The sequence below is a fragment of the Aythya ferina genome (genome assembly GCF_964211825.1).
Source record: "Aythya ferina genome assembly, chromosome: 16".
In the NCBI taxonomy this organism is placed as follows: Eukaryota; Metazoa; Chordata; class Aves; order Anseriformes; family Anatidae; genus Aythya; species Aythya ferina.
The window spans coordinates 633000-651723 of NC_140315.1; the positions used below are offsets into that span (position 1 = coordinate 633000).

Genomic DNA, 18724 nt, shown 5'->3' on the forward strand with positions numbered 1-18724 from the left:
GGGGGGAAATGCAGTGTTTGTGCAAGGTGGGTAAAGCAGGGCATGGAGTAGGAATTCACAGCACGGGGAGGGGGGCAGAGTTCACAGAGCCCAAGGTGAGAGCCACCGCGCTCCGTGCCCTCATCTGTGCACTGCGTCAGCTCTGAAGTGAAGGGCTCTCCGAAGCCCTCAGACCTCGTCCGGGGCCAGATGAGTGGGAAAGGGTAAATATCACAATACGAAGAAGTAGAAAAGTAGCCTGGCTGGTGTGACCTCAGAGAAATTCAGGATGTGGAGATAATTGGAAAATGGAGCAAAATTGCCTGGGTTTAACCCAAGCTGGGTCAGGCAGACATCACCCGGTATCTCTGCATGATAATTACTTTTAAGCCAGAAGGAATGGGACAGACCTCAGCTATCTGGGTTGCAGAAAGGCAGCGATAGAAGTGCTACTAGGGAAATTAGTACTGAAGCCGGAGAAGATGGGGTTTAAAAGGACTGTGAGTAGGAGCAGGGACCCAGCAGGACCGCGGGAGGAGCGCAGGCAGCGCGCAGCAGGCGCCAGCACCAGAGGGTGGGAGCGCTGCCCGCGGGCGGGGGGCTGCCAGGCCTGCCCCCAGGGACGAGGCCAGAGAAGCAAGTCTTGGTGAATTTGGCAAAAACAAGGCCGGAGGGGGTATGACGGATGCTCACAGACTCTGGGATGGGCAAGCGCCCTTTAAGCTGCGGCGCAGCACCGCGTGGGACTGCGAGCCGTGCCCGCCTGGCGGCTGGGAGCAGGGCAGTGCCTGCGGCGTGCAATAGTGCAGTTTGTCAGATGGATCCCGATGAGCTCATGGGGTGGCTGCTGGGGGTGGGCAGCGGGTCACCGTCCCGGACAGCCCGTCCCTGCTGCCCTCAGGGCGTCTCAGCAGGGTCCCGAGGGCCGGCTCGGACGGTGATGGAATGGGTCGCGCCCGGCCCCGCCAGGTCCCCAGGGCTTTGGGCAGCACGCTCCCGGCAAGGGGCCGCCGGGCAGGATGACACCAACCTCTCCCACGTACCAGGGGAGCGGGTGGGACGGGGCTGAGGCTGCAGGCAGAGGCATTCCTCTTAACCCTTAAAAAAAGGGAGAGGGCTCTTCTGCAAGCTGCTGCAGGGCACCGGCACCCAGGGTTCGTGGTGGGGAGCCCGGGCGAGGGGCCTGGCTGGCAGTGGGCTGCAGCTTCCCAATGTGCTCCACAACGACCACTCTGGGCACTGCTCCGCAGGTTTATTACCATTAATGAATTAGACGCGTGTTAACGAATGCCCGCACACAAAGTGCCCGTCGTCGTCACTGGGACGGGGCTGCAGCAGTGCCACGAGGGGGGCACAACAGCTCTGTGGGCACGGCCCCCCCGCAGCACCTTGGCACAGCTACTGGGAACCTGGGCTGCTGGCGTGATGCAAACCCAGCCCTTGCACGGATAAATGCACTTTACATGATGATTGCTACACACCTAGAGGATTATTGATTAACCTTGTGAGATCTGGTAAATCAGGTTACTGCTGCTTCACAGAGGGGTGAGTGTTAAATGCTGAAAAACTGGAAGAAAATGAAGGATCTGAGACCAAGCATTGGGCAGTGGGTCCTGGTGCCCCAGCTCCAAGCAGGGGACGCCCCAGTCAGGGATCGAGATATCCACAGCCAGGCAGAGACAGCCCAGGCAGGAAGGGGCCACCTTTACTTGGGGTTTGCTTTGCCCAGCCCCTCGCTGCGGTGGTTTTCCAGGTAAACAATCTGGGGGGGCTTTTCAGAGGCGCTGGGCAGCCGGGGGCTCGGCAGGTCCCGGGGCACAGCCAGGCTCGCTGCTGGGGCTTCCTCGGTGGAGGTCTGTGAGTCTGAGTCTTCGGAGGAGAAACTGCTGTGGCTGGAAACCTGGAAGTACTGCGTGGTGTCCGCCCTCTGGGCCGCCGCCTGGCCTCGTGAGCTGGGGGCTGCCACCGTCCCGCGTCCCAGGGGCTTGCTTGGAAGGGGGGGACACAAGCGGGCAGCACCCAGAAAACCCGGCTGGGGAGGAGGCGTGGAGGGATGCGTCTGACGGGGTGGGCTGCGCTCCTGGGATGGGTTTCCTCCAGCCCCCTGCCGGGCTCCGCTGTCGCATTTTGGGAGGGAGCCGCTGGCTGCCCTGTGGCACTGCGATGTGTGCTCGCCCTCCTGCACCCCCTCGGAGCGTGGCTGCGGGGATTTCGGCGTTGAGCGGGCGGCTTCACCTGATTCCATGCCCACGGCAGGGCCAGGAGCGCTGCTGGCTGTGGGCTGCCCCGAGTCCTGCACCGCTCCCTCAGCCACGGCTCGCTCCGGGCTGGGAGCTGCTGGGTGGGCTGGGGCTGCAGACCCCGAGGAGCTGGGGGCGCCCCCCTGCCCGTCTGCCTGCGCTCCCCAGGCCTCCCGCAGCTCTGCCAGCATCTCCTCGAGGATCTGCCGGGTCTCCTGGTACTTGTGCCACGCCTCGGTCCAGGCTCCCAGCCCGCTGCTGCTCTGCATCCTGCGCACCTGCGCCTGCATCTCCTGCAGCTTCTCCATGGAGAACTCCACCGACAGCTTCTGGAAGGAGCTCTCCAGGCACTGCAGAGCCTCCGGGCACCCTGCTGGGCTCCCCCCGTGCTTCACCCGTGCTGAGCACTGCCTGCAGCCCACGTTCAGCCAGGTGATCTAGGAAACAAGACGAGAGCCGCTGGTGATCTCCTGCCCACCCATGCCTGGTGCCCGAGAGGAGCCAAGCACCCACCGTGCTGGAGAACCTGCAGAGCTCGCGCAGCATCTCCAGCTCCGCCTGCCGCCGCTCCACGTGCCTGTAGAAGCTCACCAGCTTCGTCTGGAAAAGGGCTGCGGCCACCTGGAAGGAGTCTGCCTCGGGGAACACCGAATCCTGGACCTCAGCCGCTTCCTGACACAGGGCCAAGCCGTGCCGGTACTGAGCCTGTGGGGCGGTAGGAAGGAAGGAAGGAAGAAAGGAAGGAAGGAAAGGAAGGAAGGAAGGAAGGAAGGATGCACATTGCCTGCTCGCAGCACAGCGCTGACCTGCTGCCCGGGACCTGGCTGCTCAGGGTGAGATTCTCTGCGGGTCACAGCACTGCCATCAAAGCTGTGTGCTCAGTGCTTGTGCTAAAACAATTCTGGCCATGTGAGAAATGGGGATTCCCAAAATCTCTGCTCTGCCCTGGCTCGGCTCCTCACACAACCTGGATCATGCTGGCCCCTGCAGATTCACCTTGCTTTTTCCCCCATGCAGTGCGTGGACCTGAAGGGCCTTCACACCGCGGGGGATGTGAGGAACAAATCTGTCACCACACCACTGTTGGATGCACTTGTGGGCTCTGCAGCGTGGCCCTGCAGGGGAGGGGGCTGTGAAGGGATTTCAGGGTTCGGGAACAGCAGCCTCAGCCCAACCTGCAGCAGGGAGCAGCGGGCAGCACCCCCAGGGCAGCGAGGCTGCAAAGGGGCTGGCAAAAGTGGGAGGATTGGGGCTCAGTGTATAAACTTTGCAGTGATGGTTGCACACTTCTAATCCTGCACGTTCTGATTTCTGCCAAGTGCCAGGCAGAGCGCCTGGGCCAGGTAGCAGCGCTGCTGGTAGCGATGCTCACGGTAAGTGCCATGGAAATTCCCCTCCGAACGTACTGTGGCCTGACGGAGGAACTCGTTAAAGCGCTCGAAGGACTTCTCGAAGCTGTCGGGGCTCCACTCCTCAGCACCCATCTCCTGCAGCCGCGCCGCTCCCTCCCCGTCCAGCCAGCGCCCGAGCTGCAGGGGAGACGGGCGGGGGTCAGGCGGGACCGGCCCCCCCGGCACCTCCCTTTCCTTCCCTGCGCCACCCGGCTCACAGACTGGTTATGCACGGCGGCCCCGCAATTAAAATCAAAGCTCAGGCAATCCTGTTATTATCTGCACTTCCTCCATCATCAAAACTGAGGAAATATGTGAAAATGTCTCTGTGGCGTTCCCCCTGGACAGCTCTAAGGTGCCGTGCCCGGGGGGCTCTGGCTCTGGCCAGCTTCCTGGGGCTGCTCCGCTCACCTTGCTGAACTCGGCCTCCAGCTCCCGAACTTTTCGGAGGAACTCCAGGCGCTCCAGGCAGCTGTTGGACTGCGACACCAGGTCGTGAACCTCCTCCTCCAGCTGGTTGTACAGCCCCTCGGCTGCCTCCATGCTGGCCCTGATGGGGGGGAAATGGGGAGATGTGGAGATTGGGGGTGTGGGGGGCAGCGGGGCTGCCTCTGCCCTGGGGCAGGGTGCAGGGCTGGGTGCCTGAGGGCTGGCTCCTCGGCTGCTCTGTGCCTCCCAAAGCCTCTGGCTGAGGCAGCTCTCGCTGGGCAGGAGCCTCTGCACGCACTGCAGGCAGCCGGCAGCCACAGAGCAGCAGGAGCTGGCCAAGTCGCCTCCTCACCCCCACCCTGAGCCCCCTCACAGCCCACCCGTGATGTGTGGGACCTGCACGAGGGCATCCCCTGGGCTGGGGGCGCACTGGGCAGCGGGCAGCATGCGCCAGCCCCGTCACCATGTGTGCTGCAGGGGAGCACAGGGACACTGATGTGTCCAACACAGGGACTGCCGTGTCCTGAGCTCCCCATCCCATGAGGCGAGCTGGGCTGAAGGCATCAGGCAACATTGGGATGGGGTTTGGTGTAGGACAGCCCAGGGAAGGGAGCAGGGGGCAGCAGTGGGACCAGTGCTGCAGGCGTGTGTGCGTGCGCCGCCGAGCGTGAGCGGCGTTGCTGGACACGAGCAGCAGTGCTGCATGCGTGCGGCACCACGGACACGTGCGGCATCGCCGGGGCCTGGCCCCATCTAGTGGCTCTGCCTGACACCAGCCCACGCGGCTCGCTGCAGGCGGCCTCAAGCAGCCCAGAGCCCGGTCCAAGGCTGTGGGATGATGGCAGAAATCCTGCACCGGGCCATCCGGTTGCGGGGCAGGAGCGGGCACGGGGACAGTGCTGGGACGCGCTGGGAAGATGCTGGTGCTGGCGGGGCCCGGGCTGTCCCCAGGGAGGTGGCTCTGTCGGGTCCCAGTCCCCCCCTCGCCATCGCAGCCGCCCTGTTCCTACCTGACGGGTGGCGAGGTGCTGAGCCGGGCAGCCTCCCTCCGCAGCCGTGCCAGCACGGCCCCCCCCTCACGCTGCAGGCGGACCAGCTGCGGGTCGCTCAGCACCCTGCGCATCAGCTCCTGGTGCCGCCCGATGCACGCGGCCGCATCCTGCCAAGGGACGGACACGGGCCTCAGCTGGGGGCTCGGGACGAGCAGATCAGGGCTGTGCTGTGAGGGAAAAGGGATGGGGACAGCCCCCCGGTACCTGTGTCCCCGCCAGGCCGTCGGCGCTCCGCAGCTCCTGGATGCAGCTCTGCAGCAGCTCCGACGCCCGCCTGAGGCTGGCCGTGAAGGGATGCAGCTTCTGCGGGGGGAAGCACCGGGGTGAGCGGGGCCGGGCGGCTGTGAGGGCAGCGGGATGGGAGCAGAGGCTGCAGGGAGGAGGCAGAGGTGCAGAAGGAGGAGGAGCGGCACTACCAGGCCGGTGGGGAATATTTTGGGGACACTGCGTGAAGGCTGGTGAGGAAGGGAGTGGAGGTGGATGTGGGTGCGAAGCCAAAAGCAAGCGTTCCTATTGCTTTCCTGGGGATGCCCGTGAGACACAAAAGCTGCTCCATGCTTAGAGCCTCGGGGACAGAGGGGCACCGCGGGAAGGTGAGGAGACAGCTGACGGCGTGATCACAGACACCTGGAAGAACTGAACCCACTCGCCGTGGCAGTAGGGGAAGGTGCCGTCCAGCTCCGCTGTCACCTGGGAGCTGTCGACGTAGCGGCCCAGGGCCTTCAGCGACGTCAGGGTCTCCACCTGCGGGGCAGGAGGCTCGTGAGTGCTGCCAGGTCCTAACCCCAAGAATTCCCCAGGGACAGCGTGGAGCTGGTGGCCGAATCCCTCCTCCCCACACCCCCATGAGCGCCCCATGAGCTCCCCCGGGGCTGAGCATGCCAAGCTGCAGCTCCCCGCAGCTCCACCGCGTTTGGATGCACGGGAGATCACCTGGACTGCAATAATCTGCCACGACAGCCATGCCAGGTAACCAAACCCATTAATATTTCACATTATATTAATTAAACAGAGCAGCACTAGAAGAAGAAGCCCTGTCAAGCTTAGATTTGTTATCCCAACACCTGTGTCCAAACAGTGGCAGTGACTGGGGAGGCACCCACTAGTGCTGCCCAGCAGACCCTTAGGGGCAGCAGCCCCGGTGCGGTGGGGACCCGCCTGGTGTCCCCAAGCAGGGGGACCCTGAGGAGGGGACAGGGGCGGGATGGGGATGGCTGCCCTCACCTGCACGCCGGGCAGCCTCTCGCGGTGGGTGCCCAGCTCCTTGTCGGCCAGCAGCAGCACGCCGTGGATGCAGCCTGGCGAGACGCTCTGCGGAGGCAGGGGGGAGTCACCCGGGGCAAACCCCAGCGTGCTGCCCGCGGGCTGCCCGTGGTGATGCTGAAGCCAGGGGGAAACAAAGGAAAAAGCTCCCGGGGCTCACTGGCATGTGGAATGGAAACCAATTGCTCAGGGCACAGCCCTGTCCCCAGCCAGCACAGCGGCTTCCCTGGCAGAAAGGGCCCATGGAGAGGAACCAGCCAGCTCGTCCCTCCCCAGCACCAGCGGTGCAGAGGATGGATCCTGCCAGGGCTGAGACCTTTGGTCCTGAACAGCAGAGGCAGTGGGGCTGGTATTTACAAGGCCAGGGAGTGCAAGAGCCTGGCGTGGGCTCTCTTTGGAGCAGGGGACTCTGTCCTGGTCGGGGACTGTCTGTGCTGCTGTGGACGTGCCCAGAAATTAGAGACTTAACGGCAACTTTGGGAACAAAGGGGCGGTTGTTTAAGTGTTGCCAGTCCCATCAGGAGATGAGAATGTCTGCTGGGGAGAAAGCAGCAAGAGAGACGTGTTTTTTTCTAGATAAATATATTGTGATGATGCAGCAGGCAGCTGAGATCTGTCCCAGTAAACCCACCCCATGGCGCTTACAGGTAAAAATCCATGAGTGAGATAAAAGCACGGCCTCGGGCATCCCAGGGGGGCTGCCAGCAAGGCTGCTCTGAGCTGCAGGGTCTGGATGTGGCTCTCAGGATCCCACCAGAGGAGGGCTGGCACCGTGTCCCCTGTGGGACAGGACCTCCCAGCATGTACCTGCCACAGAGTGCTCAGCCCCACGTACCTGGACGGAGCGGAGAGCAGAGAACAGGGCCGGGGAGGGAGGCTGGCGCCTGGCATCCACCACGGCCGTCAGCCCGCTGTCCTTCGCGTCCTTCCTAGCCCAGGGAAATAAAGCACAGTGACAAGGGGGCAAATTCTGCTGGTTGGCAGTGGGTGCCCCCTCGGACTAGACCCACTGGAAGACCGGGCAGCACTGCCCCTCGAAGGAACAGCAGCATGGGGGCCACGGCTGAGCCCCAGCTGGGGGCAGTGCAGGATGGCACCACCAGCACCACCAGCCCTCAGCAGGGGCACGGGGTCCTCACCCCTGCCCCAGGGTGACTGCCGTGGGGACTGAGGACACGAGGAGTGTGCAGGATGTGCCCAACCAGTGTGTGCCCAACGCGGAGCATGCAGGACACAGGGCACCCGTCCTGGAAGCCCCCGAGCCAGGAAGCAGCCGGGGGGGTCCCTTCAGGTCCACCCGGCCCTTACCTGGGGAGGGAGCAGAGGCAGAGGAGGAGCTTTGCCAGCTCAGCAGCAGAGCACCAGGCAGCCCCCCAGGCGCTGCCGCTGGTGGTCACCTGCAGAAGGGCCCTGCCCAGCTTGTCCGTGCCACCTGCGGGGGAAAGTGGGTGAGTGACCGGGTGAGTGACCCCCTCCCATGGGTGCACAGCCCGCACCGAGACAGCGCTGCCCCACCAGCACCAAGAGGCGGTGGCTGCCCGGCCCCAGCTCCCTCCCAGCCCTTCAGCAGGGGCAGCGAGAGCCGTGCCAGCCCACGAGGGCTCTCGCACCAGCACCAGCCCTGGCATTTCCAGGGCCAAACTGCTGGGGACAGTTTTCCTTAAAAAAAAAAAAAAAAAAAAGACGGTTTTGCCAGAGTATTCCAGCTCTTGGGAAAAGGAAGTATCCAAACATTTAGCATTTGGCAGCTAAAAGCTGAAAAGCTTCATTTCTGAGGAATGGTGTGGGAGGGCTCCGTGCAGCTGAGCACAGTGTCAGCTGCCTTTTTAACGTCTTTTTAAATTATGATTATTTTTTCCCAGCTGAAAGGAAATTTTCCACCTGGGGGCTTTCCGGACTCTAGCAAAGCCCTGGAACCCCCCCTCCAGACCCCTCCCCTCCAGCAGAAAGGCCCCTCCAGCCCCCGTAGCCGGCGGTACCTGGCAGGCAGACGATGCCGGAGCGCAGGAGCCCGGCGTGCAGCTCCTGCCAGGCCGGTGGCTGCCGGCTGCGGGGTGCCACGGGGCCGTTCTGGACGCTGGTGCTCTGCAGGGACCGGTCCTCCGTGGGGGCTGCAGCCGCTGCATCCGTCCCTGCCCGTGGGAAAAGAGGAGAGGAGCTGGCAAAGGGCGGTGGGGCAGTGAGATGCAAACCCCCCGCGGTCCCACTCGGTCGTCACCTTTCCCGGCTGCCTTGGCTCTGCCCATCCTGGGCGAGTAAATGGCTGACACCTTCTTCCAGCCCCCCTCGTGCTGGCTGGCGGAGCCGTCCCCGGGTGCTGTCCCCAGCCGTGGGCCCTTCAGGAAGGAGAACTTGTGGCCAGAGCCTGCAGCCTCTGAGCGAGCAGGGGCTGGGGGGAGCCGGGGGCTGCCCGGCCCTGCCGCCTCCCCCCCTGTCACCCCTGGCCTGGCCCTGTGGGGACGGTGGGCGAGCAGCGGGGGGCTGCTGGGGTGGAGGTGGCCAGCCCTGCTGCCGCTTGCTGTGGGGGTCTTACAGGGAGCAGCGGGGGGCACGGGGCCGTCCGGCTCCTCCAGGATGGCTGCCATCAGCCCGGGGCCGAAGCTCACCGGGTTCTGCAGGGCTGCCAGGTAGGAGTCACGGTGGCGGCACCGTGGGCCGTGCAGCCCCGGCTCCCCGCTCAGCCTCCTCTTCTGGCACGGGCTGCAGGGACCCTCCTGCGAGCTCGGCCCCCCGCCACGGGGCCAGGAGCCCACCCCTGGGCCCCTGCTCGCCCAGGGCAGCGCCGCCGCAGCCCCCTGCCCCAGCGGGTGGGCGGGCGGCAGGGACCTGGCCAGGAGGTCCAGCTTCTCCTGGGAGAGGTCCAGCAGGTCCACGTACTCCCCCTCCAGGTTCTGGCTGATGATCTCCTGCAGGCTGGGCACAGCCAGCACGGACGGTGTCTGCCGCGAGGCCGCCTGGTCCACCTTGATCAGCCCCGGATATCTCCCCTGCTTTGACTTCCAGGAGGCGTCCTTGCAGCCTGGGATGGTGCCTGTGATGTTGCTGTAGGGCTCAGGGGTGCTTGCCGTGCTGCGGGGTGCAGGCGTGATCGCTGCTGCCGGCTCAGGAGCGGGGCCACCCGGGGCACCCGTGGGCACGGTGTCGGGTCCAGCCTTGGGCTTGTCAACGAACTCTGGCGTGGCGATCTTGCTCCACGGCAGCGGGGCGATGCCGTTCTCCGTGGCCACCAGGCAGGTGTGCAGGGGGGGCCCGGCATGGTCGCAGTTAATTTCCTCCAGCCACTCGTTGGTGAAGAGCAGCGCGTAGGTGGCCTCGGGGATGGGCGTCTCCTCCACGCTGCGCAGGTCGTGGGAGAGGTGCTTGACGGTGATGCGCGCCGAGTGCTCCTCGCACGGCTCCGCTTGCAGGTAGAAGTCCCCGGAGCGCAGCAGGAGCGGGTTGAGCGGCGCCAGGTGGACGACCACTTTCTCGTGCAGACACAAGGGCCAGCCTTCATGGAGAAAGATGCAGTTAAAGTAGGGAGCCTGGGAGGGAGGAAGAACACAGGGCATCAGCACGAGCCTCCGCCTGCTCCCGTACCCTCCCAGCTGGGCCCTGTGTGCTCTTCCTGGGATGGGGACTGAAGAGCCCATAGACCCTCCAGGATGTCCCTGAGCGGAGCCCACCCATCAATGCTCAGCCTGTGGCCATTCCTGGGGGTGCTGTGCGCTCCCCCCATGCTAATGGGGCGAGGTGGTGCAGGAGGGTCACCTCCCAGTGTGCTGGGGTCCGTGCCAGGCACAGCACAGCACCCGCTCTGCGGGGAGGGCACAGGGACAGGGGTGGGGATGTGCAGATGGGGAGCCCACAGCTCAGGACAGAGCCCGGCCCCGCAGGGCATCACGCATGAGGGCAAAACTGGGCACGGAAAGCAAGGTGTGGGTATGTGTGAGCTTACACAGGCTGCCTGCCGCACGTGCTCGAAGAGGCGCTTGGCTGGGATGAGGAACTCGAGCAGGCAGCAGAGCCCGTCCCCGCGGTAGCTGGTCTCCAGCAGGCGGAAGACCTGGCCCAGCACCGTCGGGGCCGTGGCTTCGAAGGGTGGGTAGAGGGCACGGAGGGCGCCCTGCACCGCCGCGTCCAGGGACTGCGCGTCCTGCGGGAGAAAAATGTCACCGGTGGGGAGAGCGGCCCCGGGGTGGGGTGCCTGCACCCCTCGGAGCCTGCGCCACCATCCCGAGCCACATCCACCTGCAGCACGGCCGAGCTTGGGGCTCAAACCCGTCCTGTGCTGGGAGCTGGGGAGAAAGAGGGCACAGAGCGCACAGAGTGCCGCACAACGGGGGCACGAGCACGGTGGGTCCAGGTCCAGGAGCTCGCTGGGTTTGGCTGTGGTTTAATGAGCCTTAATGAGCCTGAGAGAGGCACCGAGCGCAGCCCGCGGCCCTGCTCAGACAGCCACCGCGCAGCAGCCGAGGGGTTAAGCTGAGCCCCGGAGATGTGCCGCGCTCAGCAACTTGTAGGAATGCAGCGGCCGGAGGGAGATGGAGAAAGGACAAACATCTGAAGATGGATGGAGTGTTTCGGTTCAGACCCACTGCTGGATCCAATGAACTCAAAATTAATCACTGGAGTGTTTTCTGGGAAGTGCTCTGCCGGGTCAGAGCCCTGTCCCGCCAAGGAACGGACTTCCAGACTGGGTCAAGAACGCCGGGTTTTGTGCCGTGCTAATATTGCCTCTCTGAGTTTGTTCTCCAGCTTTGCGGAAGACGTTAATTACACAGAGCTCACAGACGCAACGGTACATGGAAGGAAGCATTCAGACCATCCGTATTAAATCTCAGCTGCATCACAGAGAGCGCAAGGGTGAATATAAACATGGATGCAGAAAAGAATGCCGTGCCAGTGAGCAAGGATGACAGAGATGTCGATGTCTCCAGCTCGTTGGGGGTATTTCTGCCAGAGGGGCTCCAAGAAGCACCAAGACTGCAGCTTGCTCTTGGCCCCGTAGCGCACAGAGCGAGGGGTGCTCCATGGCACCGGGGGGCTGGGCACGAGCTGGAGGTGGGAACGGGCTTTGGGCAGCCATCGGTGGGTCTGGGAGCCCACCCAGAGACAATGTGGCCTTGGTTAATGCAGCTTAATTAGCTTTAATGTGCTTTAGCTAAAGCACTTTGCAGTCACACTTTGGTTAATTCTTCTTGACACTTTCTGTGTCTGTACCCAGAAATGTGGCACCATCGTGCCTGGAAGGAGGAGCTGCGGGGCCTGGGCAGAGAGGGAGAAAGCGAGGCCCTGCTCACTGCCTGGTCTGCACGTGCATTCCCTGTGGAGCGTGCCAATGACCGCCGATTTTCTCACACTTGGTCTGCCTGCATGACATCCCTTCCTGGGGGGCCTCCTGTCCCGACACCCCGAGCTTGGCTCCTTCCCATCCTGTGCGGTGGCGCAGAGCAGGGCCAGGGATGGGCCAGCCCTGCACAGCTCTGGCACATCCCAAAACCAGCTCTTCTGAAAACAAACCAAAGTCTCCCCGGCCAAGCTCATTTGGCACTGATGAAAAAGCAAAAGAAATCAGAAAGAGAAGCCTGGACACAGGGAGCCACGGGGCTGCTCCATGCCACGGGCAGACTGCAGTCTGGAGGGGCGAAAGCGCGCACGGTGCCAACAGCCCCATCCCAAACCCAATCGGTGCCAACAGCCCCATCCCAAGCCCAATGACACCCCAATGCCATCCCCCCAGGACCCCACGCTGCCCTCCCCGTCCCGCCTGGCTGCCACTCGCTGCGGGGAAGGTGCTGAGCCAGCAGAGCCTGGGGGTCACTGGTGGACCCACAGCCAGGGTAAAGTGGGGTGTCAGAGTGGGGACAGCCACGCTGCAAGGTTTGGCAACCTCAACAAAACCCAGCCACAAGGTGGATTGCTACGGGACGGATCCACTGAGTAACCAGAGGCACTTTCCTGCAGATGGAATAAAACCGCACAGAACTTCCTAAGGCAGCAGGGACGGCGTCAGCCAAAGTCAGGAGAAAAGTATTGACTGATGGAGGCACCAGATACAGCCTGGGTTGTGCTGAGGAATATTTTGGCCTAGAATGACCAGAAATGTTTTTGTTAAGTGTCACAAAGCACTTCATCACTGTGAGAGGTTTTTGGGGTAAACACAGCGCAGCAGCTTTGTGTTCGTGCGAGAGGCTGAGGAGAGCCTGGCCAGGGAGTGATTAGGAATCAAAAAGGAACCAATTAGCCCACTTCCCTCCACCAGCTGCAAGGGAGTGCAGAAATGAAACAAAAGGCATTAGGGAGCATAAGGAGATTTACATTTGCAAAGCTATTTCCATTTTAATAAGCCAAAGTGCTGTTAAATAGAGATTGATATTTCTCCCCAAATACCCATATTTTTCAGAAGTGGTTTATACCAACACGGCGAGCTGGGCTTTGGTGTTTTGGTGCGGGGAAGTTGTTTAACTCATACCCAAAGCCACAGGGTGACTCCGCTCCCCCTCGTCTCCCCAGCTGAGAAGGGAGCGAGGTTTGAGCAGTAGGGCCAGCAGCGAATAACAGCTCCTCTCCCTCTTCCACAGTTCCCCATCAGCGAGTTTGGCAGGGTAGGATGCAAACGCTCACCCACAGCCCCGGCACGGAGTCAGAGGCCAGCGCTCAACGCAGCATCGCCCGGGAGCCCAAGGCAACAGCGTGTGCAGCTGCAGGGACGGACGGACAGACAGCCTGGGAGGGACGTGCTGCACGTCCCTGTGCCCGCGAGGCTGGCACGGCTCAGGCAGCAGCACCCACTTGTTGCACCCCAAGTTTTTCAGGGAACTTGAAGCCCTCAGGCCCCGCGCACGGCTCGCCTCGAGCCCGCTGCCACCCGACGCCTCCGCGCTCGGTGCCAGCCTCGTGCTCGGGCACACGGGGTGCGGGCAGCAGGTGCTGGGGGCAGCGGCAGCGTAAAGGATACGAAAGCAGAAGGCATTACCATGCTCAATGGGAAGTGGCAGAGGGCCCGGGGGAGACCGCGGCAATAACTGTCCCTTCCCTCTTCCTTCCGCGGGGCCCGAGCGCTGCTTTATTGCCCGCGGCTGTCCCGCCGCGCTCCGCCGCTCCGCTGCGGCTTCTCCCCGGCTGTTGGCTCCGTGATGAGGTCCCGGTGCCCCAAGACGTGGTCCGGGTGCCCCACGATGAGGTCCCGGTGCCCCGTGGGTGCTGCGGGGCTGCCGCCACCCCCAGCCCCATCGGCGCGCCCGGGCCGTCCGACGGGCAGGCTCCCTCCCACCGGCCGCGTCAATGTGGGAAAAAAAATAGAAAGAAAGAAAGAAAAGAAGAAGAAAAAGAGCGAGCCCCACTGGCGGGGGAGGGGAGGGGAGGGCGAAGGGGAGGAGAGGAGAGGGAGGGGAGCGGAGGAGAGGGGAGGGAAGGGAAAGGAAGGGGGGCGCAGCAGGGGCTGCCCGTGGGACGCGGTGCTCGGGCTCGGTGGCTCCGGCTGCCAGCACTGCCCGGCCACGGGGCGCCGAGTGGGGTGTCCTTTGGGTGTCCTTTGAGTGTCCTTTGGGTGTCATTTGGGTGGCTGTACTGTGGCCATGGGGACGCCCACAGCCCCGGCACGGAACTGTCCCGATGCCAGCCCCGTGCCCACGGGGGCCACGCTCCCACCCGCTCCGCTCCCCCCATGCTGAGCCCCCACCACGGGGCTGCGCTGCCCGGGGCTGCTCCGTGCCGCAGCTGCAAAAGCCCCCGGCCAGCCCCGTGCCCGGCCACGTCCTGCTGTGCATCGCCGTCCTCCCCAGCACCAGGGACCTGCAAAACTCTGCGTGTGCACGTGCATGTGTACAGAGTGTGTGTGTGAGTGGCCATACGTGCAGGCGTACGCTGATTGGGGTGGATTTCCCCTTTTTAATTAAACGCAGGCTGGTGTATGCCAAAGAGAGCGCTTCGCAGAACTCTTGAGTCTTTATTTCTGGGTTGGCCCAAAGGTAGAGCAGAAGAAAAGTGCCTTTGACGGCTCTTTGGGATGATTCAGCAATGGAAAGTACCTATCTGGGGGCAGAGCGGGAGATTGGGCAACCAGAAGTTGTACAAAAGCAATCAGTGCAAGAGCCAAAGCCTCAGGTCCGCTGTATCAGTGTGCAAAGCACGGACATTTAGCACAGCTCTCCGGTCCCCCAGGCACAGCACCGGGTGCCCACCTGCCCGCTGCCGTGCCCCCCCTCGTGTTTGCAGGCAAAGGCTCAGGGCTGGGCCGGGGCTGGGATGGAGACGGGAGCGGGGATGGCTGGAACGGCTGCAGCGTGGGCCGTGGGCTGCCGGGGCAGTCTCGGTAACAAAGATTTCTCCAGGGATTAGCGAGCAGCCGAAGGACACGCTGTGAAAACAAGCCGAGGCGGGAGGAGGTACAGCTGGAGAGCTTGGAGGGAGGAACGGCGCGAGGGAGGGCTTTCTGCTTTGCCTCCCATTTCCGTGGGAGCAAGCGAGAGCCCTTTTGTCGCCAGCGTGGATCACGAGTGCTGCAGGGCTCAGGCGCCAGCAGCTGTGTGCGGGCAGAGGCTCAGCCGTGGGGAGCGGGGCCGGGACACCCGCTGCAGCCCCCTGCAGCCCCCTGCACATCCCCAGACCCCCAGACCCCGCCGGTGCTGGCACACAGCTGGCCCACGGCCCCAGCCGTCTCCCCAGGAACCCTCACGCCAACTGGGGCCTCCCTTCCCCACCAGCCGCCAATTGCTCCTTTAATTGTGTTAGTTCACATAGTCTGCTTCAGCCTTTTTATAGATTCTCTGAGCGTGGGGTAGGAGGGAGCATGAGATCATGCTCTGGCCTGCTGGAATTGCCTGGTTACCTCTGAAGCCAGCCCAAGAACTCGCTTTGGCTTCTGCGCCTTCTGAGAGCTGCTGCAGGCAGGCGGGGGATGGCTGAGGGGTCCCGCACCAGCAATTGGGGTGAGCAGGAGAGGATGGTGTGATGTGAAGCCTGGTGGGGCCCTCACCCTGGTGGGACCCCCATGCTGGGCCCTGCAGTGTCCCTAAGGCCAGCAGCTCCCTGCCTGGCCGTGGGTTCCTCTTTTTGGGGGCTGTCACCCTGCGAATGCCCCCAGCACAGCAGGGTCTCGTGCTGCACCCCCAGAGCAGCTCCCTGCACCCTCCTGCTGCCCTGGGACAGCCAGGTGGGGGGCCAGACCTGCCCAGCAAAGGGCAGAGCTTCTGGGGGGCCCCCCAGGACCCCTGGCCCCATGAGCTCACCCTCCTCTCTTGCTCCCTTTCTCCACCTCCTGTTTTGCCCGAGCAGCTGCCGGGGCAGGCTGCATGTGGCCTCTCGCCCTGCCCCTCCGGCGGCACAGAGCCACCATTCAGACCCCCCCCCCCCTCCCCAGCCCTGGCTCTGCCTGAGGTCATCATTCCTGCATTTTTATTTTTACTTTTCTGCAAAATCACCCTCTCTGCGTCCCCTTTTGTCTCCCCGAGGCTCCCAGACATCGTGCTGGGAGGCAATGTGCCCTGGGGGCAGGGGGGCAGCGTGTCAGGGTGCTGGCAGACCCCCATGGGTGGGGGACGCCCTGGCTGTGGAGCTGCTCTGGGGGGGCCCTGGGGCAGAGGCAGAGCACGGGTGGTGAGCCCGGTGTTGGGGAAGGTCCCGGGGGCCAAGCTCCCGCTGGGAACCTCGTTGCTTGTGGCCAAACCCCTGCACCCAGGGTCCTCATCTGCAAATTGACACTTCTCACTGCGTTCCCCCCCCTTTCTTAGCTCTTGTGTCCCCCAGCGTGTCCGGTCACTCGTCTTTGATGCAGCCGTCAGGGCTGGCGTCAGCTGCTGACCCCGCGCTGGCCGAGAGCTGTCCCTGCCTCCCAGAACAGCCGGAGCTGGGTCACGCCGATCCCACAGCTGGGAAAACAGCATTGGGGGAGCCCCCACCCGCTGCCTGACCATATTTTTGGGTGCTGCCGGGGGCTCACAGCAGCAGGTGGGGGTGAGCCACAGCCCTCAGCACCCCCCTGATGATGGCATTTTGTGGGTGATATCCCTGCAGCTCCAGGGACATCCGTGGTGGCACCGTGGGTCCTGGGCAGAGCCCTCTGGCCCTGTTGGTGGCAAAGGGGGGTTGTGGATGGAGGGAGGGTTTTATTCCCGGCCATGGACCTCCTTTCTTGCAGGTTCCCTCTGAAACCAGCTGGTTTGCTCTCACTTTTTTGTGGAGTGCCCCTGGGGTTTCCCCACGGTTTCCCCTTTAGAGCATTTGCCAGACCACAGCTGGGCTTTGTGGCCACAAATGAAGGCCAGATAAACCAGGAGCTGCTCATCTTTGATGCGGCCGTCCGGGCTGGCATCAGCTGGTGACCGGGTACTGGCAGAGAGCCACCCCATGGGGAAGTCCCATGGTGTTTGTGGTACCGCACACAACGGGTGTGGATGGGTTTCCTCGCCAAAGTCCCATGCCTGGGTGTCCTGCTCGCTGCCCGTGGAGTGGTGGCCTGGCCGCACGCACTGCCTCAGCCAGCAGTGGTGAGGCACAGGCCACGCACCCACCATGGCCGTGGGGATGGAGCAGGGCCACAGCCAAAGCCCTGGGTCCCCTCTGAGAGCCCAGGCACACAACTGCAGGATGGGTTTGGCCATTGCGTCATGTAGGAGATGTGGAAAGAGCTGCGAGCAGGACCAGGAACTGCCTGCACGTGGCAAGGAGCGTGTGGGGCCGGAGGACAACGTGATGGGGGGGAAGGATGGCAGGGGGACGGCAGCACGAGGGTCCTGAGCCGTGCCCTAGGGCAGCTGGCGGAGAGGAACCTCCCGGCTCTGCCAGGTGATGCTGGACACAGCCCAGCAAGCCCCGTGCCCCTGTGGGGCGGCCAGGCCCAGCTCTGGCAGCCCTGGGGAGCAGAGCAGCCCCCCAAGCCTTTCCCCCACAAGCGGCCAGGCTTTGTGGTTAATTCATCGCTGTCACCCCCAGCAGGAAGCACTGCTGGGACTAGCCCTCGGTGTTGGGTGTTAGAAGTGGTTCCAACTGTTCCTTGACAAACACGGGATTGTTTGGTCAGGCTTCGCGCGGTGTTTTTTCAGTTCAGCTTTAAAATTTGTTCAAAGCCAGAAGGAAAACGTTGTGTTTGTGCTTCCTCAGCATGCTGTCCCCCAAGAAATTTCATTTCTCCTCACGGGAGACGTTCCGGTTCCTTAATGCTCATCCTGAGTGTCTTAAACATCATTTTGAAACTGCCCCGCAGAGATGCCGTGCCACAAACGTGCGGCTCTGGGGAGTTCCTCCTTCACTGCAAGCAAGACTCAGCAAAAAGCTGAAATGGGGCTTTGGCTTTTGAACCTTCTCCTCTGCTCTGGGCTTCCTCTTCCTGTGTACATCGAGTTCTGCCCTGGGGCTCCTGGGCACCAGGGATGTGTTGGGGTCAGTGCTGATGGCTCCGGGCAGCCCATGGAGCATCCCATGGGACGCGGCTCTCCCCTGGGCCATGTTCCTTGCGCTGGCAGGCACTGTCACCACCCGGCCTGCTGGGCCTCTGCATCCCGCGTGGGCTCCTGCTGCTGCCTTGTGGCACAGCCCCAGCAGCCAGACCCAAAGGGGCAGGGCTGACCCATCACGCTCATCAAATGGGCAGCTCGGGGACATGGGGACTGCGGTCCTGCTCCCCAGAGCCTCATCTGCAACTCTGGTGTGCACTTGTCGCGTGCTAGTGAGGCAGCCTGCAACTGTGGGGAAGAAAGACAAAAGGAGCTGAGGTCTCAGGTCCCACCAGCACTGAGCCTCCGTGTGCTGAAGCCCCCAGCAAAGCCAGCCCAGGCTCCACGGCCCTGCCTGGGCTGCACTGGGCAGGCAGCTGCTCTCCAGGCCCCGTGGCGCAGTCATGCCAGGCTGCTGTGCTTGAGCAACAGCCGGGTTTCAGGATTTCACAAGCGCTTAGCGCAAGGAGGTTGCCTCTGGCAACTAGGACTTCCCTGGATACGGGGAGAGATCTGCCCGCATCAGCTGCTGAGGACTTCCTTTGCTGCTTCCAGAAAGGAAAATAAAAGCACATCACTTCTAAATCACTTCATCTTCCATCAGCTCTCGTAGTGATGGCCGGGGAGCTGGTGGCTGCTGGGCCCTGCAGGAAGCCTGAGGCAGCGGGGAGGCCCAGCCCTGCCCCACGGACTGCTGCCTCCCCGCCTCGCTGCACCCCCTCGTGCACCCATGAGCTGCGGCACTTGGGACCCCAGAAGTTTTGCATCTGGTGCTCATCTGCAGTACAACAGATGTCTCCTGGGCAGAGCTCTGGGGCTGGCACGGGGAGGTGCGCAGGCACCCCTCGATCCTCAATTCTGGCCTCCCTCGGCCCCATTGTAGCCACTCAGCCTGAGCTGGGGGCCTCTTGGCCAGTCCTTGGGTGTGAGGTGGCTTGGGATTTACTTGCAGGAGG

The 18724-nt window shown here is 63.2% G+C and overlaps 1 protein-coding gene across 2 annotated transcripts; it reads right to left on the minus strand.

The window, feature by feature from the left end:
- Positions 1-1210: 1210 nt before the first annotated feature.
- Positions 1211-13453, minus strand: KIAA1755. 2 transcript variants are annotated; one of them, XM_084538120.1, is made up of 15 exons: positions 13313-13453; positions 10292-10489; positions 8961-9878; positions 8573-8690; positions 8334-8486; positions 7663-7786; positions 7190-7283; positions 6316-6402; positions 5719-5835; positions 5296-5394; positions 5050-5198; positions 4022-4160; positions 3626-3748; positions 2733-2924; positions 1211-2656 (listed from the first exon to the last, which is right to left on the minus strand). In XM_084538120.1, the coding sequence occupies exons 1-15, from the start codon at positions 13313-13315 to the stop codon at positions 1685-1687; spliced, it is 3486 nt and encodes a 1161-aa protein (XP_084394246.1). In that variant the 5' UTR covers positions 13316-13453; the 3' UTR covers positions 1211-1684. The 2 variants fall into 2 exon arrangements, with proteins under 2 accessions (XP_084394246.1, XP_084394245.1); XM_084538119.1 differs by having other exon boundaries at positions 8573-9878.
- Between the last annotated feature and the right edge of the window lie 5271 nt (positions 13454-18724).